We start from the raw sequence: 26,002 nt of genomic DNA, 5'->3' as shown, positions 1-26,002 counted from the left end.
AAAGTTAACAACAACAGTAATAAATCATGTTGAAATCGCTTACTCCCTGATGAGATGTGGCGGAAAGAGCACCTCACCTCCATGATATTCTTCCCCAAACCCTTGAGTTCAGCCTCATCACGAGAAAAACACCACACAAAACACTGAGGGACATGCTACAAAATGCCTAACTGGTATTCCTCAAAAATGTCAAGGTCCTGAAAAATAAGGACGGATGGAGAGACCGTGAGAGAACAGAGGAGACAAAGGATGACAAGATGTCTCAAGGAAGATGAAGAGGGTGGGGTGAAGGTCTATACCAGTTTTTGTTAACTGAAGATAAAAAAAAAAAAATTGTTTAAATCTACAAGATGTGTGTATTCCATACTCCAGGAGACCCTTATTAACCATCCTGCCATAGACTCAGCTACTTCCCCTGGTTCTTCACTCAAGCACCATTCCTCATACTGGCTTAGGCTTCCGCTGTTTGCACACTTGCCTCCACGAGATCTTCGGGGAGGAGCCTCTTTCTTCTGGAGTACAATATGTCACCTCACGACGGCATCCCAGTATGGAACGACAGGACCCAGAACATGTGTGTCAGGGTGACCCACAGAAGTTGGCATCCCATTAGTTCCACAGCACTCTCTAGTTTCCAGTACATCCCACCTTTGGCCTATTTCTTTCTCCTGCACAAGACTGCCAACTTCTGACAGGATCTGTAGTGCCCCTCCCCACCTTCCCACGGCTGATGTTCTGACCTGGGCCCTTCTGTGCATCCTGACAGGGGCTGTATTTAAGGATGGCGGATCACTGGCGAAGATCATTGAAGATCATGGACCACCACCCAGAAATAGGACTTACTGGAAAACTGCACAACATTTTTATATTCCAATTAAATTTATTTAGATCCTCAAGCCTTTCAGAAATGTAAAAATAGTTACACAGCAATTAAGCACCAATTGTAACAGTGCAGAAATAATGTGAAGGGCTGCCGCCATGGTCTTTGGTCAGCATCCCTGTGAGGAAGGCATTATCACCTCGTTTTAGAGTCAGGGAAACGGGGGCTCAAAGAGCTTCAATAATTTCCCACAATCACACAAACTGGAAGCAGTAGCCTCCGATTTCTTTTCTGACTGAAAGCCTGAAGTTCAGAGCCATTCTTCTACGCCTTCTCCTTTCAGTTCAACAACTCATGAGAGTTACAGGTTTTTTAAGCCTTGTGGTACTAATCAGGAACAATTTTAAATATTCACAGTTTCCCCTTCTTCGTTTTGTGTCCAAAGAAAACTATAAAGCCTGTGAGCTGATATTATCCAAACATTAATTCCTCATTTTCAACATCTACTCGATCTGACTACGGAGCGCTTCCTTGGGCGTCACCCATCCGAAGCTTCTTGCCAGCCAGCTCGCCGCTTCAGTTCTGACACCCAGTCAGGCCTGTCGTCATCCTCCTCAAAATCCCTGTGAAGAAACAATTTTGATACTAAGCCTCCATATCAGGGCACAGTAAGTATTTTTAGGTGGCTCAAAGCAGAACACTACCATCAAAATATTTACATTTTTGAGCAACTGACCAGAGGAAAAAAACTGTTAGCTCTTCCAAAGGAGCACTCCTTTCATGTTTCTAAAACATTTGCCAATAAAACCCAATATATTAAATAAAAAACAGTAAGTCCAAGCTGAACAGTTAGGCTCAGGAATTCCGTAATAATACCGTAATACATTACTGATCCCAGACAAAAGATTGAGATATGAATATTCATTTGTGATGTTGAGTAATATAACCAGCTCCTGCTAAACCTGAAATTAAGGTCTGATTTTCACACACAATGACTAGCACCATGTGTGTATATCCCAACATACGTGTCCTCTGCATCCAGTCCAGGTTCCAATCTCTCTGGGTCCAAAATGACAGAATCATGACCACCATCCACACTGTCTGATGCTTCTGTTTCTTCAGACAGGGGGCCCTTCAAGAATTCTTCTGAACCTTCAGAGGAAAATTATGCCAATTTTAACAGTAGTTGCATAATTAGTGAATGTTGGACTAAAATCCTCCAAAAGCTTGCTGGCTCACTGAGGACAATGCTATATTTCTTTTGTAGTGCCTCCCCCATTACACAGCCTGACTTCTGGCATCAAACAGGCCCATGAAGCATCAGGGTGGGTATAAAATTTAAAAACAGTACTTTCTTCAAAAGAAAAATTTAGAAAATTATAATTAAAACGTTCAAATATAAGAAACTATATTAAAGTTATCTTTGGATCGTCATCTTCCAGTTGTTTTTCCTCTGAGCTCTCCACCCCCAACTTTTCCCCATGATGGGGAATAAAAAATTAGGGAATGGAGACCACACGCATGCATGCTTTCAAAGAATTTTCTAGATGGCAACTGTTTTCAGATTTTTGCTCACACAATAACCTAATATAAAAATGTGAGCTAAATCTTTATAAAACCCTTTCATACTAGAGCTATGACATAGGTTTGAACAGTGAACAGGGACCAGAAACAAAATCCAGGACCTACAATTGCTACAACAAAATTCACAACTGTTAACCTTCCTCAACACCATCCCTCTATGCACCCATTTCCGCCGGGGCTCCTAAGACCATCTGCACGCAGCTCTATCAGAAAACCTCTAAAAATTCATCTATATCACTCTAAAACTCTCTCCTTGAGGGCTCACCCAGGGAAGGAACTGTGTTTTATTCTTTTTTTTTTTTTTAGTCTTAACCCAGCATATTTAGCACTCAATAAATACTGACCAAATAAACAAAGACAACTAAATCTGTTACAATAAATAGGGTCAAGACTTGCCACAGCATTACATGCTCTACTTGGCATAATTTGTCTTAGCTCTTAAGTTAGCAAGATGGCTTAGTAATTGAATTATCAGGGTGCCTGGGGGACTCAGTCATTAAGCGTCTGCCTTTGGCTCCAGTCATGATCCCAGGGTCCCGGGATCAAGCCCCACATCAGGCTCTCTGCTCAGTGGGAAGCCTGCTTCTCCCTCTCCCTCGGCCCCTCCCCCCTGCTCATGAACTCTCTCACTCTCTCTCAAGTAAATAAATAAAATCTTTAATAAACAAATAAATAAATAAATATTTTAAAAATCAAAGTGTTTCCATAGGTACATGATAGGTTTGAGTCACCTGGTCTATATATTGTGTATGTTTGAAAGGCCAAGCTGAGATCCGCATTCTTAAGGATGTTCATCAGAGTTTCTGGAGTCTCTTTGAGCCACTGCTTACGGGTGTTATTTTCACTGTACTTTATTACAGAACCACCTAGTTGTGAAAAGGTGACAGGGCCACGTAAAAAAGATTCTCAGCATATATCTTCCAGACCATATTTTAAGCAAAGGTAATTATATCTGACTTGCTACTCAAATCTGTTTCACTCACCTACATGGGCCCTGCTCTGATACGTGACACCTAATATCTTCTACAGAGTGACATTAAAAACAACAACAAGAACCACCTCCGGCCTATTAAACAACCATTAGAAAATGTTCTATAGTGGGTCCCTGGGTGGCTAACATGGTTAAGTATCAGACCCTTGATTTCGACTCAGGTCATGATCTCAGGGCTGTGGGATCAACCCCCCATGTGAGGCTGCACACTGGGAGTGGAGCCTGCTTAGGACTCTCTCTGGCTCCCACTCCCTCTGCCCCTCCCCCCACTCACACTTGCTCTCTCATCAATCAATCAATCAATCAATCACCTGAAGAAGAAAGAAAATGTTCGATAGTAACAGCATTCAATCTGACTACTAACCTCTCTCATCCCCGGCTGCTAAGCTGGAGGAGAGTATGGCTGCAGTTTCCAGAGCCATGAGAGCTGTGTTGGGGACATTTTTCTCCCACTGTCTCCTGACAGGACTTGGTGAACTGCGTTTCCTCGGATGGACTGATTTATTATCTGATTTTAAAATGTAAAAAAGTATCGCTGAGCATATTACTTATCATCTGTATGCACACATATACTCGAACAACTACAGAGAAAGAAGTCTTTTTCTCTTCCAAACTCACGTCTACTCACAATGTTTTTCGAGTTTAAGCAGTAAAGGAGATGAGAAAAAGAAACCTCCAAATGAAAAGGTAAAGCTAATCATTAAAGTGAATTTTTAAAAATACGTATATATTTATACTTACACAATGTATAAGAATGAAGCCCCAAGAGGCTGTATATTTCTGTACATGGTTTCTATGACAGATAGTACAACAAATACTATCTTTTCCTACAGGCTCTTATTAATAACACTATTCTCTTCTTTTTTAAGAGTAATAAAGGATTCCTGTACCATTAAATAAATCACTGGATAAGCAAACAAAAATCTTCCCATGTTTATGATACCTATAACCTAGTAAGATGAAAATTAATATTTCTTCCATATTCCCCAGTTCCTCACTTATACAACATTAAAATTTGAATAACTTACCTTTCTCTTTATTTAATGTCCCCAGTGCACTTTCAACTGAATTTTTATTAATGTTTTCTAAATCAGTGTGGCTATACTTTCTATCTTGTTCTTCTCCTGGCTTTAAAAGGGATTAAAAATACAGATTAAAAAAGCTTGAAATGCTACAAACAAGGTAAAGTATGCAAAGTCAGCTATCTTAATTTTAAATAAAGATTAATGAATTAAAAAACATAACCACAGAATCCTATACATTATATATGTTATATGTCATACATATTTATATGTAAGTTAAAAACCATATATATACATACATATATGTATTTAAAGTCATCTATATTTCTAGTCATTATATTTCTTTTAAAGAGAGAGTGAGGGGCAGAGGGAGAGGGAGAGACAGAGTCCCAAGCAGGCTCTGTGCTGACACAGAGCACGACACAAGGCTCAATCTCACAACTCTGAGATCATGAGCTGAGCTGAAATCAAAGGTCAGACACTTAACCGACTGAGCCACCCAGGGGCCCCCATATTACTAGTCATTAATATCGACCATTGCAAATACGAAGAGGATATATAAAACAACAGGCATTTGAGAGGGCTTTACAGAAGCAATGAGTAATGAAAAATTTCAATATTGTTTGCTGTATTGGGCTTTTTATGCTGGAATATCAAAATGGGGTATTTTATAAAGTTGCTATATATGGTCAAAATGTTCCCACTTCACCTGAGTGGCTCAGTCAGTTGAACATCTTGATCTCTTGATTTCGGCTCAGGCCATGATCTCAGGGTTGTGAGATCGAGCCCCATGTAGGGCTCCACAATTGACAGGGAGTCTGCTTGAGATTCTCCCTCATCCTCCTCTCCCTCTGCGTACCCCCCCACTCTAAAAATAAATAAATAAAATCTTTAAAATGTTCCCACTTAATTTGGTATTTTTCCAAATTATCTAAGCTCCTGATTTCATGAAATAAAGGAGTAACACACTGTCTAGACGCTGCTAAATCTGCATATATTTTGAGAATACATCTCCTATTCCTCAACAGTTTCCAGCATGTGGGTTCTCAATGACTTGTTGAATGAATAAATAAACAGTAGACTAGCTGGGACTTTGTTCTTATTTCTATCGATGGTTCTCAAACTTCTCTCCCCACCCGGCAAAGGGCCCCCACCCAGACAAAGAAGTCAGAATCTTGGCAGGGAGTGGTGATGAGCAGTTTTTAAAAGCCCTGAGGGGATTCTGATGTTCCATCCCCAGTGGCAGTCACTGCTCTACACACAGCAGCCTCAAACAGTGCTCCTGGCTCGGCGCCACTCGGCTCTGCCCTCACGCCATCACACCTTGCCGGCTTGCCTGGGACCTTCTTCCTACCTCAGCTCTTCCCTTCTCTGACTTCCTTTCCAGCTCTCTCTTCATTCTGCTTACATTTTGCTCTTTTCATTTTGCGAGAACACATGGATGTGTCCACTGTAGATGGTATTAAAACGACAGTGGTGACCATCTGGGACAGGAGTCAGGATTGTCTGCAAAGGGCCCTCAGGAAGCTTTCTCGGGGGTGGGGGGTGCTTGGGATTTCTAGATCTTGATTATGGTGGTGGTTATATGACACTAAAAATTTTTCAAAATTCATCAGACTCTACACTAAAGGGTAAATTTCATTGCATATAAATTATGCCTCAACAAAGCTGGGAAAAAAAAGATATTCTCACAAGAATAAAAAAAAAGTACAGGGGCAGGATCTATTCCATTTGTAGCAACATAATGGTGGGATGCTGTTATTTATTTACAGCCATATCTCCATTCGAAAAAAATTTGACACGTTTAAATTCTAGTACATTCCATAAATAGAATGATTTGTTGTTAGTACAACATTTTTTCTTTTTGGAATTAAATTTGGAATTTCTTTTGGAATTAAAAGAAAGAAAAACAAATCCTGAGTAGGGCATGATTTACTAAGTTGGGTTTGGCAGCTCTGAGAAGTGGATCTGCTGTTCTCCTCAGGACATTACCGCAGCTCTCGTGTCAAAGAGCTCATAGCTGGGCGCCTGGGTGGCTCAGTAGGTTAAGCCGCTGCCTTCGGCTCAGGTCATGATCTCAGGGTCCTGGGATCAAGTCCCGCATTGGGCTTTCTGCTTAGCAGGGAGCCTGCTTCCCTCCCCCCACTGCCTGCCTGTCTGCCTACTTGTGATCTCTCTCTCTGTCAAATAAATAAATAAAATCTTTAAAAAAAAAAAAAAAAGAGCTCATAGCTGCCCAGGGCAAAGCAAGACAAACAGGACCTTGAATGCCAGGCTGAAAAATGTCAGCTTGGTTTGCCAGATAATGGGAAGGCACTAAAAGTTCCTGAACAAAAAAATGTCAAGATCAAAATACAGATCTAAGTATTCTTTAGGCATAAAAAGGATAAAAATAGTCTGATAACGGGCTATCCATGGATGAACCTTAAAAATACGATGCCAAGCAAAATCAGAACAGAGCAAAACAAAACAAAAGCAAACAAACAAAAACCCTATGCTAAGCAAAAGAAGCCAGACACAAAAGGACACCTGTCACATGATTCCACTCCTGTGAAATCTCTGGAATGGGCACACAGCAGAGACAGAAGGTAGGCTGGAGGTCACCAGGAGCTTGGGGTGGCAGTGCAGGTCAGGAAGGAATGGGGAGCTATTATACAAGGGCAGAGTTTCTGTAACAGGGTAATCAGAAAGTACTAGAAACAGTGGTGATGGTTACCCAACGCTGTGAATGTGATTAATGCTGCTGAATCCTATGCGTAAAAATGGCTAGAATGGGAAATTCTATGTTATATATGGTTTACCACAATGACAAACAAACTAAAAGCCAGGCTTAAATAAGATGTTCATGACTGAAAGCAGAACAGAATTCTCTCACGTCTATATTGACACCATTGGTCATCAATAATTAAAAACGACAAAATGAGGCACGTGAACCAAATGCTCGGTGATCTCCAGTGGCTCAGCTGACAGTATGGACGACAGCCACCAATTACCTCACATGCCAAAGGTGGAAAAACTGCTGGCCAGGAGGGAGCAGTTCCCAGTCTTACCAACATCTCAGAGCCCCGGATGGTACCTAGGAGACGGGTGTTTCATAAACGTAATTTTCAAGCTCTTACCATCGTGGCTGCCTCATCTTCCAAAGCTATCTTGCTTCTGCTGGGGTCTGCTTAAAAAGAAGAGAGAAGGTAGGAAGAGAAAGCACACAGAAGATCACATGATTAAGCTTCTCAGGTGATCTGCAGAAAGCCCTAAAGGCAAATGAAGACAAACGAAGTTTTTGAAGTCCATGAGCCAAAACCTTAGCCTGAACAGTGATATCAAGCTTCAACCACACAGTAATTTAAACAGAGGCTGTTTCTGCTGTTTTATTCCTAATGCTAACATCTGAAAGGTAAGGCATCGCCATTCACTTCTGCCAGCCCATTTAGGCTCTAGAAGGTGAGAACCTCCGCATCCCGGGGAGGTCACCATCACCTCCAGCTCAGGACAGCGAGGGAATCTCTGCTGTCCCCAACAGTGACGAGAGCCTGTGGAACAGGGATCCCTTGGAAGGAGGGAACTGCTTGTTCCCTCCCGAGGCACCAGCAGCGGTGGCAGTCAGCAAGAACTTGGGCATCCAATCACTTTGGAAAGAGGGGCTGATTTGCCCTGACAAAGCCCGGCTGCCCATGTTCCTCTTTCATTCAACATTGTAAAAAATGGCTACTGAGCATCTGTGATGAAAGGTGCTGAGGCTACAACTGGGAGTGAATGAGACACAGCCCCAGCCATCACGGGGAACGTTCACTGCCCTGGTGGTGCTGTCTACTGGCCGGGTGGAGATGCCACCGGACACACGGTCTCCCAAGGTGGCCCTTCTCCACTGGTTTATTCCTCTTATTTAGGAATAGTAAGACTACACTTGGCCAAACTATCTCGAAACTTTTCTTAGACTGGCTTTTATTGTTGTTGTTGCCCAGCATTTTAAAACAAATTTCCCAATACCCTGGGAAGGGGAAAAGCTACAAAATAGTACCTAAGGTAAAATGAACACTAAAGCAAACTGTGGAAACAAAGGTAACTGGCTACCCCTTGAGGAATGGAGAAAAGGCTGAATTATAAGACTGAAGGGTTTGCATCACTAGAAGGATATACCTTCCTACAAAAATAACATTTAAAATTGAACTGTCAGGTGGGGCGCCTGGGTGGTTCAGTGGGTTAAACCTCTGCCTTCGGCTCAGGTCATGATCCCAGGGTCCTGGAATTGAGCCCCTCATCGGGCTCTCTGCTCAGCAGGGAGCCTGCTTCCTCCTCTCTCTCTCCCTGCCTCTCTGCCTACTTGTGATTTCTGTCTGTCAAATAAATAAACTAAATATTTTATTTATTTATTATCTCTCTCTCTGTCATATAAATAAATAAAATTTTTTAAATTTAATTTTATTTATTATCTCTCTGTCAAATAAATAAAATCTTTTAAAATTTTATTGATTTATTTATTTACTTATTTTATTATCTCTCTGTCAAATAAATAAAATAAGAAAGATTTTATTTATTTGATAGACAGAGATCACAAGTAGGCAGAGAGGGAGGCAGAGAGAGAGGGGGAAGCAGGCCCTGCTGAGCAGAGAGCCCAATGCGGAGCTCAATTCCAGGACCCTGGGATCATGACCTGAGCCGAAGGCAGAGGTTTAACCCACTAAGCCACCCAGGCGCCCCTCCATCTGCAGTCTTAACTGCCCTTTGCCATGGAACCTAATATCCACAATTTCCAGGGAGAAGGATGTGCCCATCACTGCAGGGGCTACTCACTCTTCTACCCTCCACTCTTGGGCCCAAGGTCCCACAGCTAGTAAGGGGAGTGCTGAGGGAGAGGGAAAAGCAGGCTCCCCGCTGAGCAGGGAGCCTGATGTGGGACTTGATCCCAGGACCCTGGGACCATGACCTGAGCTGAAGGAAGACGCTTAACTGACTGAGCCACCCAGGCGTCCCATGGCTCTGCTTTTTAAAATTTTGTTTACCAGATGGTTCTTTGGATACTTGGGGATAATTTCCTATAAGATTAACACTGTATTTTCATGGTTAGATTCCTAGGCCAGGCCACAGAAGCCTTCTACCTGACCGAAGGGAACGTGGTACTAATAATGAAATGGAGAACGATCTTTACATCATTAAAATCTCCAAACTAGGCTTTTTGATCCCTGGAAAATTAAAAGCATAAAAGTCAGTACAGAATTACATCTGAAATAGCAATAAAAATTTTTTAATTTCAGGAGATCTCCGAAATTGTCTCTAGTAACTTGAAAACTGTATTTTTTCTTTTTTGTTAAACTATATTTTAAAAGAAAATGGAACAAAAGGCAAGCTTTCTAAAATTCTTACCCTTTTTCCTTGGTGTACTATGCTTAGAATTTTTGGTTTCTTCTAATACCTGATTGCCATATTCTGTGATGATCTGAAAGTTTCAAGTAAAGAATTTTAAATATGTGAGGTACACTTTTCTTTAGACACTGCCATAATGTCATTTAATTATCAACATTATTCCCTACAATCATATTCTCCACAAACATATTCCCCATAATCATATGATTTATGGCATCTAAAATGCCATTTAGAAAATGCCTATAATTTAGACACATATACAGATATTGCTACAGGTCTAGAAAAAGACCAGAAAGGTTATGCAAACTCTCCCTATGAGGATTCTCAGGGAACAGTACTGTGGAAGGGAGAGGAGGAGGGAAAGGAAGTTTTTACTTTTTTGTATACTCTTCTGCATTATTTGAATTTTTACAAGCATGTCCTATATGTTGTGTTAAAAGATAACAAACCATTTAGCCATACTTGAAAACCACTCACAGTCGACCCACCGTACCTCTGGGGGTAAGCACTTGCGGACAAGCCGAGCCAAAGAGCCTCTGGAGAGAAGTGTTGTAGCAGAAGGGCGATGTGAGGGATTCCTTTTAAACATCTGCTTGATCAGAAGCTGGAGTTCACAGGAGTACTGAGATGGCAGTGGGCTCAGGGACCCCTGACATATTTTGAGAATAAGACTTTTCCAGCTGTTTGCCTGAAACTAAAAAGTACAACTGAATGTAAGAGAAGAGACAAGGCAGGAGTGGAAGAAATTGCCAGCTCAACGAAATCCTTATGAACTAATTTAATTTTATAAAAGTATATGCCGCCTGGTCATTTTACTTCCCAGAGGGATCCTTAAGGTACTATTTGAAATCTTACGGTGGGTTCAGAGGGAAGGTAAACATAAACAGGGCAAAACTTGCCCATCTAGAGGAAAATCTGAGCACTGATGCCAGCTTTGGGTACATTATCACTCATAATCAATGTGTGTGCAGATACACATTGTTAACATATGTTAAAAATCAAGGTAATACATACATGTAGCTTTTTAAAAAAGATTTTATTTGAGAGACAGAGCAAGACAGAGAGCACAGGAGCAGGGGGAGGGGCAGAGGCAGAGGGAGAAGCACGCTCCCCTGCTGAGCAGGGAACCCAACGTGGGGCTGGATCCCAGGACCCTGAGATCATGGCCTGAGCCGAAGGCAGAGGCTTCACCCACTAAGCCACCCAGAAGCCCCACATACATGTAGCTTAAGAAGTCAATGGTCCTAACAGGCCAATAATAAGTGTAACATCCCTTAGGTTCATTCCTCCCCAGAACCTGCTAGGCCTGCCCCCTCGTGATACGCATTCCAGACTATTCCAGCTTTAAAAGTGTACTGCCAAATCCCTTTTACCTTTCATATAATCAAAGTAGCTATTAGAATTTGACAAGCAATAGAATGGGAATCAGAATGACATGCCAGCATAACATTTTAAAAAAATCTTCACTGTAGAATAAACTTTGAAATTAACACTAGATGTTAGTTAGTCTTGGTGATACTTAATGTAAGAACATGTTGGCATTCTGCCTTGAAAATGTACCCGATTAGTAAAATATGCAAGTGAAGATATGAAAAAAGAAAAAAAAAATCAACAGATAACAAGAGAAAAATTCAGGTAGTGAAAAATGAGACTAAATCTGCTCTGTCTCCAGCTTTTGAACCATTATACCAGGTTTCTGCATTTCCTAAAGGTTTGAGAACTACTTTTGCCTCAAAGCAGATGAGAAAACAGATTGTGTGTCAAATATCAGGGTACCATACTCCTTAATTCTTATTCTTGCTAGAAGGAATAAGAACATGTATATGAAAGTTCACACCTACACACACAAAAGACAGAATCAGGGGAATAAAGAATATAATCATAAATAAAATACTGGTATTTTAAAAATAATCCTTTTTATATAAAACAGTGGCTCTCCACTTGGGCTGCTCATTAGAATCACCTGCTTTAAAGATTTATTTATTTATTTGTTTGTTTGAGAGAGGGAGAGAGAGAGAGAGACAGAGCAGATGTGAACAGGGGGAGAGGAAGAGAACCTCCAGCAGAGCCCTAGCTGAGCTGGGAGCCCCACGCGGGGCTCAGTCTCATGACCCTTAGATCATGACCTGCGCTGAAACCAAGAGTCAGGCCCTCAACCAAGTGAGCCACCCAGGCACCCCTAGAATCACCTGTTCTATAAAACACTACTGTCCAGGACACCCTCAGGGGTTTCTATTCAATTACTATAGTAAGGGCCTAGGTATCGCCATTTTGTAAAGTCTCCCAAGTTGTGGTAACGATGCAGCAGGCGTTATAAACCATGCACACTGGAGGAAGACAGCACGTGGTTTCAGTGTGAGGGGCTTTCTTAGTGGTGGCAAAGGCTGTTCCTCCATCATTCACTCTCATACCTCTCAGGCACATCTGTAAAGATGCTTGCCAGGGGTGGGTGGGGATGGGTGAAATAGGCAGAGGGCAGTAAGAGGCACAGACTTCCAAGTATAAAATAATTAAGTTTCGGGGATGAAAAGTAGAGTACAGGCAATACAGCCAATAATATCATAGTAACTTCGTATGGTGACTATGGGTACGGTGAGCAATACTGCATTTACAAGTGCTGGATCACTATGTTGTGCACCTGAAACTAACATGACACTCTATGTCAACCGTATTTCAATTAAAACTTAAAAAATAAAAAATGAAAAAATGCTTGGTTAGAGCTAAGTTTCAATCTGTGCCCAAAGGGCAGCATTTATTTCTATGAAAAGCCAAGACTTAACAGGGACAAGTGCTATGATTGTTAGTTCTGTGTAATAGTAACTGCTAAACAAGCCGGCCAAGTTATTTAGCCTCTTTTTTGTTAAATTGTGTTTTAAAATATCTTGAAAAAATAAATATAAAGATAATTTTTTTCACAATAGCCAAAAGGAGAAAATAACCCATATGTCCAGCAACAGATGAATGGATAAACAAAATAAGATATAAACATACATAATGGAATATCATTCAATCACAGAAAGGAATGAAATTGTGACCCATGTTACAACATTATGCTACATGAAACAAGCCAGACACAAAGGGAAAAGTACTGCGTAATTCCACTTACCGGAAATATCTAGAATACACACGTTCTTGGAGACAGAAAGTGGATTAGAGGTTACCAGGGGCTGGTGGGGAGGGGTGGGGATGAGAAGTTATCGTTTAATGGGTACAGAGTTTCTGTTTAGGAGCATGGGCTGGGCAAGTTTGGCAAATAGGTACCAGAGATGACTACACAATACTGCAAAGTAATCAATGCCACACAAAACGGTTAAAAAGGCTAATTTCATGATATAGATTGTATTTTACCAACATAAAAAAAATTGAGAATAGTGAAAAAAAGAAAGGACGGATGGAGGAGGGGACGGAAAGAAAAAAGGAAGGAAGGCAGGCAAGCTAAATATAAAACTACAGAAACTAAATAACGAAAATTTCCTATTAGTATATGCTACCAAAGGGACTCAAGGCAAAGGTGACACCCAAGGAAAGAGTATGAATTCATCTGTCAGAAAGTAGAGGAGGGTCAGTCATGGATCATCCAGACCAAGAAGGCATTTTAATACTGAAACACAAAGCAAGCCACTCCATACCGTTTACCCAGAGTTTTATGCAGAGTAATTACCGACAGGGACAACGGGCACGGGGGCAAGGTGGGCAGGGGAATGCAGGTCACTACGCAGCTATTCTCTGCCCTGTTCTCTATAGGGCAACTATGTGGACCTTAATCCCCAGCTTCCCTGGAGCGAGGAGCATGGTGGTGAGGTCACAAGGGAGTTATCCCTTGTGGTACCACTTGTGGGCCAACATGGCAGGCCAAAGATAGAGTCAATGCTGTCGGCACTCCTACAGAGCCCAAGGGAAGCACACGGCCAAGTGGAACCTGGTACATTACTAAGGACTTAGCCAGATATGACAAGAGGCTGCCTTTTCCAATTTACACACCATACTTACTGGATGCTTAAGGGTACAGAGCTCATAGAGAATGCATCCCAAGGACCAGATGTCACTGGAAGCATAAAGAAGCAATGGAATGACAAATGGGTTATGCGTGATTATATGAAATATAAAAGAAAAGAAAAATGAAAAATTATCTTCAATAAGAATAAATATCATAAGTAATTCCTAGTTATTAAAATACAATACCTGGTAAGTTTGGTTTAATACTTAGATACTTACTCACAGTAATGTTCTCAGTAAAACTCTCTGCTCCCGAGCCCCTACCCTCCAAATCAAGGCTGTTCAGACATCATTTCAGGAGCATTCGGTACAGGAGGGAGTATTTGTGGACTCAGACTGGCATAGTTGGAAGGAGGGTTAGAAGTCATGCAGTATAGCTTCTACCCAGACCATCTGTGCGCAACCCCAGGCCTTTTGGCCACACCTCCTGAAAAATAGCTCTTTACCTTGCGCACAGCCTGTTGAATGGCTCTAGGGAGAGTGGTCTTCTTTATCATAAGCCAAAATGTGTCTTCTGGATACCCTTATCACCCTGTGTTAGCTCTACATTCCCAAACCAAGAGAATAAGACTACTCATTCTTCCCCCAAACAGTTCTTCATAAATCAGAAGAGTTCTATAGTTTGCCCCATACGCCCACCCTTCTTCATTCTAAGCATCTCCATTTCCTCCATCCTTCTCACCACCTAGTTCCACATATATCTGAATCTCTTGAAAAAAAGTCTGCAGACACCAAAGACTTCATCCCCAAACATGTCAGCATGTACTCTTCCTCATAAACACAATACCATTGTCACATCCAAGAAATTTAACCTTAAGTCAATCATATCACCAAATATTTGTCCAAAATCAAATCTCCCCAATTGGCCCAGTAAGTTTCTTCATAGCTGCTCTGTCCCCAGTGCACTCAGTTTTACTCTTAAAAGAAACTATTCAGTATGGATCACCATGTTCTTTACAGAAATCAACTCGACAGAAGGTAACAAGAGCCTGTAGGTTTTCTACTTCTAGGAATTCATGCCAAGAATGTGTTACAAAATACTGATCTGTTTACTCACAACAGGTCTATTAATCATGACACTGATTATGGTACTGAAAATTGGAAATATGTCATTAGACCAACAACAATATTTGTGAAGAGCTTAAATATGTGGTGATATGAATATGATATAATAAAATAAAAAAAGGAGGATACTAAGTTGTATATAGAATACATAAACTAGGTTTGGCAGGAGGAAGTGAATGGATGGAAAAAACATCAAAATGTTATTAACAGCAGTGAAAAAGTAGGTGATGGCCATATCCTTTCTTGTATATCTATTTCCGATATTCCTCTGTTCACCCATTCCATCAGTGGGCATGTCATGACTTATATTCAGAAAAAAATTCTGTTTTAAATCGTAAGGTCTTAAGACTATCTTCTTTTAATTAATTAACCTATCAGTCAAGTACTTATTATCCAGTCCTGCCAATATGAACTCATTGACATAATCCAGTAGTTCCCAAATTTTGCCACACATTGGAATCATTTGGTGATGCTGGAAAATTACCGATGTACGCTTCTCACCCCCTGACATTCTGATGTAACTGGCAGAGCTGCAACCTGAGCTTTGGGACTTTTAAAAGCAAGAGCAGTAGAGTGTGAAAAGCAGTCATGTCATTCATTCTATTATGTCATTCATACTGTTCCCTAGAAATGACTAGCCTTTCCTTTAGCATTTACATTTGGCTCCTTTTAACTCTGGTTAAAACAGTTGGAAAACTGTGACTTTCATCTAGAAGCCTGGGCATTTAGATTCTATATTGCTTTCAAATATATTTTTCAAAAACCAAACTTCCCTTGTCGGTTACAATGCCTGTCATCAAGTGGTCAAGCTCAGGACTTAATGTATCAAGCAAGAACATTACTTACCTTTTATTGTTGTAAGGCATGTTCTCCCAAATTTCTGGGGGCACGTAATAGGGTGTTCCCACATATGTACAAGCAAACGCCATAGGACTAAAACCATAAGAAGGCAAAGCACGATTACAGCGCATTCCTGAATAAGGGATATTTTGATTGCTGTCACTACTACAAAACAGATATACATACTTGGAGAGAAGACGGGCAGATCCAAAATCTCCCAGTTTTACTTTTCCACTTTGGGTGAGGAAGATGTTCTGCATTAAAAAAGAAAAGCTGGCTGGGATCGAGCCCCGCATAGGGCTCTCTGCTCAGCAGGGAGCCTGCTTCCTCCTCTCTCTCTACCTGCCTCTCTGCCTGCTTGTGATCTCTCTCTGTCAAATAAATAAATAAAATCTTTAAAAATAAAAAAAAATAAAAAAGAAGAGCTGAGATTATGTCTTGCATCATTCACCCGCAAGGCAGAGATCTCAGAGAAGCTGTCTATCAAAGCCTGCTGGTGATGGAGATTAAGGGCAGAGATGCTGACAGATCAGTTCTGGAGCGGAACACAAAATAAGATACCCTTCTGACAGATACACGTTACCCTGCTTGGGAACTCAGGATCACTGCTTAGAAATCAAACAAGCGAGCTTAAGATTTTATCGGTAGACAGGAGCCTGGGTGGCTCAGTCGGTTAAGCATCTGCCTTCAGCTCAGGTCATGATCCCAGAGTCCTGGGATCAAGGCCTGCATTGGGCCTCCCTGCTCAGTGAGGAGTATGCTTCTCCCTCTACACCTCCACCTGCTCTTGTGTGTGTGTGTGTGTTTTCTCTCTCTCTCCCTCAAGTAAATAAATAAAATCTCGTATCAGCAGAGCCCGATGGAACGCCTGGGAACGTGTCAGGGGGACTCCATGGCACAGGTCTTGACCATTTTCCATTTGAGAAAGATAGTCTTAGCAATCGCTAAGAGAGCTAGGAACCTATTAACATACACTAGTAAAGAGATTAAATGATCTTTCTCAGGTAGTACCTTCCTTGGCTCGTATAAATATTAAGTTGACAAAGACTTCTAGGCTAAATAAAAATGTCCCAAAAGGAAACAGAAGAACACAGAAAAAAGACTGAGTGAAATAGTCTTTGTTTCTGTTTTTGTGTTGAGGCCCCAAAAGGTATTTCACTTACCTTGGACTTGATATCTCTGTGTAACACACGTTTCTTGTGAATGTGATTTACTCCAAGGCACATTTGTGTGAACCAATTAAGTATCTGTAAGGAAAAGGCATGCAGTAACTGGTTCGCGTCAACCCCAAATCCCAAAGAATCATCTCCAGGCCTTAGCTGACCTGGATTTTCTGTAATATTAATACAGAACCCTAAAAATTACCTAGTTCAATTAAGATTCAACGTTGCCTGGGAGAATTCAGAAAAACTGTGAATCCCATGTTCCATCATCTTACGTATGATCTAAACAGCAATTTAGTTCAATAAAACTCCCACTATGGTTTTCTTGAATTCAACCAAATAAAAGTATTTCTTAAATATATATATAAAGGTAATTCACCACTAAGGAATGAGTATGCTACAACTTTTTGTAATCATTACATCAGATTTTCATTTGCCTTTTCAGAGTGTTCATTTATTAACATTAAAAGATTTCATTATGTTGTCAACCATCCGGTGAGTCAGCATTTTCTTCTTACAAATCCTGAGTCAGTAGTATTCAGAATTTCTAAGCCTATAATTAAATGTCAAACTGACTTTTTTTCCTTTTTTGCTATGGAGATTCATTCATTTGAAGCCAAGTTTGACCTCCTTCTCTGGAATCCATATTTTTAACAACACAACTGCTAAATAAAAATATTTATACCAATATGCTTTCATAACATGTTATACCCTAAACCAGACAAAGTCCCATTCATGGTGTTTATTTAACTATTTTCCTTAGTCAATTCATTCTAATAATATTTAATACACAATTTTCCTTTAAAAAGGCAGGAAATACTAGACATAAAGGAAAATGCTAAATTGTAAAAGGAAAAAGTGTGACAATAGGTATTCCCATGAGGAGGTATTTCCATGACCCAGGAATTTGGGCTTCGTTCTTCTGATGATCAAGTAATGCCAAATAACTCTGTCTTCTACAATGTCAGTACCACAAAATTCATAATTTGAAATATACAGGACAAAACAGGAGCAATACAATTTTGAAACTCTTCTACACACACAAGTTTTATTCCTTGATATTTTATAAACATATCTATTGAACTTGCTGGAAATGTCTCTGGCAGCCACCTCCCACACACAAACAGGAGCAGCAATAGGGAAGCGAGTTGCTTCTAACAAGTGTATCAGGTAACCACACGTATAATGCTTTCATGTGAACTTATACCCATTTTGGGAGGAAAGTTGCTTCTAAATCTTGAGAGAAATCGTGGAAGCCCCTCTCTTACTGTATCTTCAGGAAACAACTTTCCTTTCTGATGCTTTATCTTCTGCATTAGGTCCCCTCCGTCACAATATTCCATCACAATATACAGGTGTCCATCAGCTAGAACAAACAGAAGACTCCTGAGGAAAGCCTGGAGGCCATAAGTCAAATTCCACAATGCATTTATTTGGGGGAATTCATATTTACCTTCAAATGATTCTTGAAAGGCAACAATATTGGGGTGCTTCATTTTGGCTAACAGAACAGCCTCCTTCCTAGAATTCTGTGTACCAGAGAGAGACTAGAAGAAGATTTTAAATAGCATAAATGGAATACTTCATTTTAAAAAGGATAGTTTTACAACAATACGGTTGACCCTTGAACCACATGGGAGCTGGGAGCAGTGATCCGCCCCCCTGTGCAGTCAAAAATCCACCTGTGACTTTTGACTCCCCAAAAACATAACCATTAATAGCCTTGCCAATTACATAGTCAATTGACACACATGTTGTATGTTACATGTATTATATGCTATTCTCACAATAAATAATATTATATTCTCACAATAAAGTAAGCTAGAGAAAAGAAAGTGTTACCAAGAAAATCATAAGGAAGAGAAAATACATTTACAGTCCTGGATGGCATTTATCCAAAAAATCTGCATATAAGTGACCCCACGCAGCTCACATCTGTGTTGTTCAAGGGTCAAGTGTGGTTTGTATACGTCAATGCCAGAGGCAGTTTTGAAGCAACACGCTGTGACCCAACTAATGTTTATCAAACTCTACGAGAAAACGTGGTGATTTTTCAACTGTGGCTATATTTTACATGCTAAAGTTGACCCTTATATCCTTCCAAGTATAGAACGTAAACCAGTTTTCACATCAGTCTCATCGTAACTGATGTGGAGAATGGGCATGCCATTAACCACAGCATATCCTTAAGAACTGGGGCTCTCATGTCTTACTCTCTGCATCATGTTTGCAGCCCACTGGCCCAGATGAGAAAGACTGATGTGTTAGTGCAGTAAGCATGGAAGAAGGTGATTTACAAAGCTGGTTTCCAAAACTGCTTATCCCTAACTTACTCTCTGAGGACGAAATCCTGAATGGCTTGTCTTTCAATTAAGAAACTGCCATTAGAAAAAAAAAAAAAAAAAAAAAGAATTACAAAAAGATATTTTAAAAAGGGGCGCCTGGGTGGCTCAGTAGGTTAAGCCTCTAACTCCTGATTTCAGCTCAAGTCAGGATCTCAGGGTCATGAGATGGAGTCCCCTGTTGGCCTCTACGCTCAGCAGGGAGGCTGCTTGAGATTCTCTTTCTCACTCTCTCTTCAAAATAAACAAATCTCTAAAAAAAAAAAAAAAAATGCAAATTCACCAGCCCATCTGCACATCCTCAACCAGATACTCAGAGGTGGGGCCCAGCAATCTGTGTTTTAACCTCCAGATGACTTTGAAGCCCACTCGAGAATCACGGAAAGAGGTCAAGAACACAGTGGGGAAATAAATGCTTAGAATTCTGAGAATTGTATTAAAATGTATTTTTAGAAAATTGATCAAGACGTTATTAAACAACCTCAATGGCACAGATTCTTTCCTGCAACAACTATGATAAACAAGAACCAGGTAGCACCTTCCAGGGAAATAAAACCCAAAACTGATCCACAAAACAGCTTCTCTGATATCAAAGGTTAGCATGTTAGGTTTTTGCTCTTCATTGTATTTTTTATGCTCTGTTTTCATTAATAGGGCACCTGAGCTGCTTCTGGCAAAGCTTCTTTCCCTCTTAGGTATGAAAAATTGGAAATTATTCATTGAGATAAACAGCAACCACCACCTAGATTATTTTTTCTCCCTCTTTGTTAATTACAAAAATTACCTAAAATCCATATAAAATACATCAAGACCTTGTAAAGCTAATGAATAAACCCATTACATCTTTTGCACAAAAGAGCAATTCCATGTTAAATCTCAAGAACTAATTTTCCTGGGCAAACTGCATCTACATTTTCAACATGAGCTAATGGCTTCAGCAGTGACCTTGGGAAGCCTTATTTCCTTCATGGCAAACAGCTGATTACTGCTTTCTTGCTGAACCAAAAGGGCTCTGCCGAAAGAGCCCTCTCCGATCACTCTCAGGACCACATAGCCATCCATGCTGGGAACCCACACAGCCTGGCTCCACTGACACGGTCACCACGACCTCTCTCGACCTGTATTCAAAAACGGAAACGTTGAAAATTAAATATATTTCAAAAGGCAGAATGAAGTCAAAGTAGCTCAAAATGACCATGGTAGGACAACAGCAATTTATTCCTTTATTGGCTAAACAGGTAGACCCTGGGCACCCATGCCAGGTTTTATAATCCTGAATAAAAAATATTTACAGACCAGGGGCGCCTGGGTGGCTCAGTGGGTTAAGCCGCTGCCTTCGGCTCAGGTCATGATCCCAGGTCCTGGGTTCAAGCCCCGCATCGGGCTTTCTGCTCAGCAGGGAGCCTGCTTCCTCCTCTCTCTCTGCCTGCCTCTCTGCCTACTTGTGATTTCTCTCTGACAAATAAATAAATAAAATCTTTAAAAAAAAAAATATTTACAGACTGTACTGCATTTATCAAAATTGCTGGATGTAAGTGGCCCTGTGCAGTTCAAACCTGCACTGTTCAAGGAACGGTGTGGTTTGTATACGTTGATGCTACAGCAGCGGACTTTGACCTCTCATGGTCCCTATCACGCATGCCCCAAAGCAGGCAGGACCTCAGACCTCAACAAATGTAGGGTGATAAGTCTCACAGAGTTAGGCTGGCGCATGGCAGAAATATCCAGACGAGTCAGGAAAATGATACTTTACTGAAGCCTGAAGGATGACTGGAAGTTGGCTAGGCAATGGGGGGCGGGGGGAAGCGATGTAGGCAGAGGGATTGGCATATTTAAGAGCCAAAGAGGGGGCACCTGGGTGGCTCAGTGGGTTAAGCCTCTGCCTTCAGCTCAGGTCATGATCTTAGGGTACTGGGATCAAGCCCCACATTGAGCCCCACATCGGGCTCTCTGCTGAGCGGGGAGCTTGATTCCCCCTCTCCCTCTGCTTGCCTCTCTGCCTACTTGTGATCTCTCTCTGTCAAATAAATAAATAAAATCTTATTTAAAAAAAAGAGCCAAAGGGATTGTGTTCAGTTCAAGGAATTGAAAGAGGACTGTCACAGGCTGGTAAGGCAGACAGGGTCTTATCTGAAGACCACTGCAAGCCAAACTCAGGTTGCTGGATTTTATCCTTGGGGTAATTGATGTGCTATCTCTGAAGGATTTTAGTCAAGAGAGCATATTAGAAAAAATAACTTACTCTGGCCATAGAGCGAATGGACTGCACATAGGACGGGACAGGAGCGCTGGAGTGCGACTCCGACAACAGAAAAGGCAGGAAAATGATGATGGAGTGGAATGGGGTGGTGGCAGTGGGAACAAAGAGAAGAATGAGAAGAAAATATGTAGAAAGAACTCGTAAGATTTTTGGTGACAAATTTATGGGGGATAAGCAGGGAGAAAGGGACTAGGTGAACTAGGTGACTAGTTGAACTAGCTGAACGATGATACCATTCCCTGAAAAAAAGGAAAAGCACAATGGTTCTGTGTGTATGCGTGTGTGTGTTTCATTCTTCTGGCGGTGGGAGTGTGGCAGGGCTGGGGAACAGCATGGTGAAGGGAGATGTGTTCCTTTTAGGACACGCTGAGCTAGAGGTGCTGGGATTAAGAAGACATAAACAGAGTCTTTGAACTTCAGTCTCCCTTTCTGTATTTCCCAGATGAAGCAGTTAGCTGGATCGGATCATAGGTAAAGGAGATTGAATATAAAGTACCTAACACTTTGCCTGGTACAGGGGAGGCCGTGGATAAATGGCAGCCATTATTATTATTAAAACCTTAGCAACATGATGCATTTTTTCCTTAGCAACTTGGTGCATTAAGAAAAAAGAAAACCACCAGAATGAATTAACTGAATTTTCAGAAAGCCTATTTGTAGTGGGGTTTTTTTGTTTGTTTTTTGTTTTAATCACACCACAAAGAATTATGAGGCACAGAGAACACAGCAGGTAGAGCAAAAATCACAACTAAAACAAACACTACAACGACCTGTAAAATGTCATTTGTATTCATGTGCGTCATAGAATCACCCGGCAACTTTAAAATTAATTGCTCCACATTAATCAAATTAGAGGCACTGTGTTCAAAAACAATTCTTTTCAAGAAGTCTGGTCTTTCAGTGTATTTAGGGATCTGAAAGAAAAAAGTTGCTCCTATTCTAACTGGCCCTTGGTATTACCCGATTTAACAAGCAGGCCAGGGCTCCTGGATGGCTCAGTTGGTTAAGCGTCTGCCCTTAGCTCAGGTCGTGATCATAGGGTGCTGGGATCCAGTCCTGGGTTGGGCTCCCTGCTCCTGCTCTCAATCTCTCTCTCTCTCTCTCTCTCTCTCTACCTCTCTCAAATAAACAAATAATATCCTTAAAAAAAAAAAGTAACAAGGAGGCCACGTTTTCCCATATTTCTTTTCTTTTATTCTTCAGGGTCTTCATTCTATGTCAAGGACATATCCGATAAGCAAGAACCACCATTGATTTTCTTAGCTGAAAACCAGTTTTTCTTTGGTTCTTTCTTTCTTTCTTTCTTTCTTTCTTTTTTTTTAGGATTTTATTTACTTATCTGACAGAGAGAGATCACAAGTAGGCAGAGAGGCAGGCAAAGAGAGGAGGGGGAGGCAGGCTCCCCGCTGAGCAGAGAGCCCGACGCGGGGCTTGATCCCAGAACCCTGGGATCACAACCGTAGCCGAAGGCAGAGGCTTTAACCCACTGAGTCACCCCATCTACCCGCTACTCAATCTGACGACACCCGTAAGATCAGTAAGAGACCTGTATACACTGTGACGAAGTCCCTTTGCATGCTCCTCCCAAATACTAGTAAAATGGTTTGGAAACAGCCAGAATTGGGATCGCGGGTGAGACACCCGGGCGCGCGATCTTCTCAGGTTTGCACGCGGGCGCCCCGCACCGTGAGGGGGGCCCGCACCGTGGGGGGGGGGGGGCGCCAAGCGCGAATCCTGCCGCGCCAAGCGCGAATCCTGCCGCGCCGCGTCCCCTCCTCCTCCAGCGCTGGAGCCGCGACCGGCGCCAGGAGCACGGGAGGCGGCGGGGGACCCGCGGGCGAGCGGCCCAGGCCGGGGACGGAGCTGGGGCGGGGATCCGACAGCGCCGAGAGCGGGTCTCCCGCTCGCCCCCATCGCGCGAGGGCGCCGCCCGCTTCCCGGGCCCCAGGTCCCCACCGCCGGCCGCGTTCCCTCCTCCAGAGGTTCCCTGCCAGGCGGCGGGATCGCTTACCGGCTTCCCCGGCGACCGGAGACGACCCCGGCGTCCCCGGACTAGCGCGTTTCCGCGGGGCGGGCCGACAGGTCGTCTTTCGGGTTGCTGGTTAAAGGAATGTTCTCGGGCTGGGCGGGAGGCGCTATTATCGGAGTAGCCGGGCCTACTAAGGGCGCGTTTTAAAACTGTAGCTCCAAAGCGCCCTATAGCTCCAAAGCGCCCTAGATCAATGCCAATATTATTGAGGGAAAGTGTCTCCCAGCAACAAGAGTTTTGCCTCCAGTTTACGCGATCAGTTTCTCGGGCTCAGCACTCCCCTTACTAGCTGGGGGACATTGGGCCTAAGTGAGGACTGCGGAAGAGTGAGTAGCCCCTGCAGCGATGGGCACATCCTTCACCCTGGAAATTGTGGATGTTAGGTTCCGTGGCAAAGGGCACTTAAGACTGCAGGTGGAATTAAGGTTGCCAACCAGCTAACTCTAAAATATGGAGATGATTGGATTCTCCAGGGTCCCCGGTATGATCACCAGGGCACCTCCAAGTGGAAGAGAGAGGCTGAGTGGTGGTCAGAGATTTGAAGATGGAGGATAGGGCCACCAGCCAAGGAAAGCAGGAGGCCTTAAGAAACTGGGAAAGGGGCCGCCTGGGTGGCTCAGTGGATTAAGCTCCTGCCTTTGGCTCAGGTCATTATCCGGAGTCCTGGGATGGAGCCCTGCGCCTGAGCCCTGCATCAGGCTTCCAGCTCTGCGGGAAATCTGCTTCTCCCTCTCCCTCCACCCAAATAACTGATAAAGGCCCGGAAACGAATTGCCCCGTTGGACTTCCAGAAGAAACATCATCCTACTTATACCCTGATTTTAGTCCAATGAGATCCAATCCAGACTTCTGATTTGTAGAAGAGAGTACATTTGTGTTGTTTTCAGCCACTGTGTTTGTGGTGATATGTTACAGCAGCAAATCTAAGAAACTCATAACAGCAAGGCAGAGAACCTACCTCCTAGGAGTTTTGTGAAAATCAAAATGGATATATTAGATTATATTGTAGAACAACTTCTGGTTGTACTTGTAAGTGCTGAGCGTGTTCAGCATGACATGGCAGAGTTAATATGTGATTAATCTGTAAATGTAGTGATAAGAGCAGATCTCTGGAGTATCATCTTCTTTCTGAATGGCCCAACATTTGCGATATCTGCTCTGCTTGGTTTCAATTAAAGAAACAAAAACAGGGGCGTGTGGGTGGCTCAGTGGTTTAAAGCTTGATCCCAGGGGATCAAGCCCCGCATCAGGCTGTCTGCTCAGCGGGGAGCCTGCTTCCTCCTCTCTGCCTGCCTCTCTGACTACTTGTGATCTCTGTTAAATAAATAAAAAAAATCAAAAAAAAAAAAAAAAAAAAAAGGAACAAAACCAAAACTACTATACATGCCTATGCCCAGAATGCTGCTACAACTTCCGTTTCCAGGAACTAATGGGCCTGCTGCTTGGCCACAGGCACAAACTCCAACCACTTTATATTCAAGACAGCGCTGGGGCAAAAGTCATAAAAACACCCAACTCCTTTTTTTTCCCCCCTGCCCAATGCGTATAGTCATGAAAAGGACTTTTTATCTTGTTGCGTGAGTGCATTAGTTTGCTAGGGCTGCCCTAACAAAGTATCACAAACCAAGGGGCTTGAACAAGAGAAGCATATCCTCTCAGGGTTCTAGAGCCTAGAAGTCCAAATAAGACTGTCAGCAGGATTCTTGAGCTGAGGTCTCAGAGAAGGACCTATTCTGGGCCTATCCCTTGGGCTTGTAGAATGCTGTCTTCTCCCTCTCTTCACATCATCTTCCTAGTCCTATTGGATTAGGAACCTGCCTGAATTAGGACCAGCCTGAATTCATCTTAATTAATTGCATCTGCAATGACCCTATTTCCAAATAAGGTCACATCCTAAAAGTACTGGGGCTTAAGATTCCAATGTATCTTTTTGGGGATGACAAAATCAACCATTAACCATCAGCAAGCACAGACCAGAGGAGGAAATAGAACAGATCTGAACCCTACCCCCTCTAGCTATTGCCAAGGTGTGGATCTCAGCCAGGGGAGGTTCCGAAATGGGTTGTGATTGGAAATAGAATATTACTACATATTACATATACAAGGTACTAGGCACTGTTTTAAGTCAGTCAGTACATGTGAAGTGCGTAAGAGTAGGACTAGATAAATATTAGCTATCAACTCCACAACAACCCTAAAGGTACAATTATCTCTGAGGCACAAGAGGCTATTTGCCTCAGGTCCCACAGCTAGTCAGTGGTAGAACTGGTATTAGAACCCAGGCAGTAGGACTCAAGACTGATTCTTAACCACTATCCTGCAGTAATACATGTTGCTTGCAGTGGTAAACAGTGTGAAAAGCTGACTTAAAAAGCTCCCATGTAGTCTTAATGTTACATTGATCTAGGTCAATGAAAAGTTCCTTATTTTATATATGTATATAAAATAAATTAGAAAAAAGACACGTTGTAGAACCATACATGAAGTATATGGTGCCATTTATGACCAACAAAGCAAAACAGAACCTAC

At 42.1% G+C, this 26,002-nt stretch overlaps 1 protein-coding gene across 2 annotated transcripts; it reads right to left on the bottom strand.

Annotated features, from left to right (window-relative positions):
- Positions 1–882: 882 nt before the first annotated feature.
- On the bottom strand, positions 883–20,246 carry LOC111146995 (NIMA related kinase 3). 2 transcript variants are annotated; one of them, XM_022502820.1, is made up of 15 exons: positions 20,130–20,246; positions 18,296–18,389; positions 18,111–18,208; positions 16,843–16,926; positions 15,866–15,933; positions 15,686–15,772; positions 13,769–13,823; positions 10,272–10,472; positions 9,779–9,851; positions 9,217–9,222; positions 4,424–4,516; positions 3,760–3,903; positions 3,136–3,270; positions 1,846–1,972; positions 883–1,443 (listed from the first exon to the last, which is right to left on the bottom strand). In XM_022502820.1, the coding sequence occupies exons 1-15, from the start codon at positions 20,244–20,246 to the stop codon at positions 1,359–1,361; spliced, it is 1,467 nt and encodes a 488-aa protein (XP_022358528.1). In that variant the 3' UTR covers positions 883–1,358. The 2 variants fall into 2 exon arrangements, with proteins under 2 accessions (XP_022358528.1, XP_022358527.1); XM_022502819.1 differs by lacking the exon at positions 9,217–9,222 and adding an exon at positions 7,537–7,586 and having other exon boundaries at positions 4,424–4,523.
- Positions 20,247–26,002: the final 5,756 nt, after the last annotated feature.

Source organism: Enhydra lutris, unplaced genomic scaffold, assembly GCF_002288905.1.
Source record: "Enhydra lutris kenyoni isolate GAN:26980312 unplaced genomic scaffold, ASM228890v2 scaffoldscaffold15, whole genome shotgun sequence".
Taxonomy (NCBI): Eukaryota; Metazoa; Chordata; class Mammalia; order Carnivora; family Mustelidae; genus Enhydra; species Enhydra lutris.
This window is presented reverse-complemented; position numbering and strand designations above follow the sequence as displayed.